We start from the raw sequence: 1,824 nt of genomic DNA on the forward strand, positions 1-1,824 counted from the left end.
CCCCCCCCCCCCACCCCACAGATGCTTTCGCCGCCACTGTCAATGTGTCTACGTTGAAAGTAAGAAAGTTTCCCATCGGCCATAAGTAAATAATTCTGTTAAGATTTTCCAAACACTGGATGGAAGTTACTTGAATTCCCTTATTGTTTTAAAATCTTCTCTCTCTCCTGCTTAAACATTAGGAAGTTATACTTACGCTCCATTCGCTTGGAATCTTTTCAATTTCTAATAATTTGTTCAAAATATGCATAAACTGAGCTGACAATTAAGTCATGCTAGCAATAATTGTATATTGTTAGCCAAACCTACATGGTGGTCCTGAACATGTGTTTTCTTCAAATATATTTTTGTCTATATTTGAATTAACTACTCCGGACCAATGGACCCTCGGACCAAAGGCCCTTCGGACCAAAGGCCCTTTGGACTAAAAGGACCTTCGGACAAGCATTGACCCCAGTACAGAGAAGCAATCGCCGTGCCGTACAGAAAACTATACTGTATCACTTACGATTGGGAATTTCCAAAAAAGCTATTTTATGTGTCTGTGCTTTGTCTCTTGTATAGACTATGCTATTTTTAGCCACATTGGAAAATTCAATTCTAATAATAATATACTAACAATACACGCCCTTTAATAATATATTCCAGGCAATTAATAACACAAATTCATAGCAAAAAAACTTCAAGTTGAACCCAAATAGGCCTATACTGTTTTAAAAGTTCCTAAATAGATAGTATTTGAACTTCCTCAAAAAACTATCCGAGTGTATCGTTCTGCGCTCTAGGGGAACGAAATAATAGGTCTATCTTTTTTGAAAGGTTTTTCGTCTGGCAATGAGTTCTGAATACTTGTTGTTAGGCCTACATAAGCTAAAAAAATCGTATTCATGAAAACCTTTACTGATTTACTTACAATTCAGTCGTCATTTGAGATTAAATGCGAGAGTGATCCGCATTTACTGAATCTGTCTTCATGGAGGAATAATACAGAGCTCTCTAAAAGGCGAATACACTAATACCGGAAAAGAAACTACAAGAGAACAGCCAATCACTGAGCTTGTGATATGCTATATAGCGCCTCTGTTGAGCGAAGCAGACTTGTTATGTTGGCTTATGTCAATGTGTTCTGAGTTCTAACTGTAGCCTGTGTGTCATTTAATATTACATACGGAATGTTTCATGACAACGAGGATTTATTTTTTACTTTCCAAAAAAAAAGTGGGGGGGGGGGGCGCCCCTACATCCGCTCCTGGTTACGATATTAAAGCAAATACAAGCTATATTCAATAGTACTGTATAGCAATGCCTAGTATTGCAAATTTATTTAGCAGCACACGTTAGTAGGCGTCCGCACCGCACATATTCGTTACTCACATTAGAAACAAGAAACCTACGAATCCAATCATTTACTACACAACCCATGAAAACCAGATCCACACGCAGTGAAGCATGGGAAGAATGGCTGGAATGTCTAGAACGAGAATCCAGATACCGGTACCTAGAATCACTAAGCCAGAAGTTAAGAAAGATTCTATGATAATTGGAGAAAAACTTGCAAGCCTAAAGAAAAGTTGTCTAAATCCAGCTGGAGATTTATGGTTAAGCAACAAGCACATCATTGATAAACCAAAGCAGAACAAGCACCATGCACAATACCTATTTCTCAAAATAAGGAAGACAAAAGACGAAACGACAGCTACCTATTCTTCACGTTTAAAGGAGAAAGCCAACGAATGTGAATTTGGAGAGCCATACGAAGAAAAAAATACTACACAGACCTGTACGCAGGATTTTTATTGGGTGGGTGCGAATTTGCAGACTGGA

At 38.2% G+C, this 1,824-nt stretch overlaps 1 protein-coding gene across 1 annotated transcript in view; it reads right to left on the reverse strand.

The window, feature by feature from the left end:
* The window catches only part of LOC117119338, a 14,705-nt gene extending 13,694 nt beyond the window's left edge, over positions 1-1,011 (reverse strand). Inside the window, exon 1 of the mRNA XM_033264126.1 lies at positions 914-1,011. Within this exon, the coding sequence (XP_033120017.1) occupies positions 914-927 (14 nt within the window). The 5' untranslated portion in view covers positions 928-1,011. The remainder of the gene's footprint in view (positions 1-913) is intronic.
* Positions 1,012-1,824: the final 813 nt, after the last annotated feature.

Source organism: Anneissia japonica, unplaced genomic scaffold (assembly GCF_011630105.1).
Source record: "Anneissia japonica isolate Jap-2015-1 unplaced genomic scaffold, ASM1163010v1 scaffold287806_len661372_cov189, whole genome shotgun sequence".
Lineage (NCBI taxonomy): Eukaryota > Metazoa > Echinodermata > Crinoidea > Comatulida > Comatulidae > Anneissia > Anneissia japonica.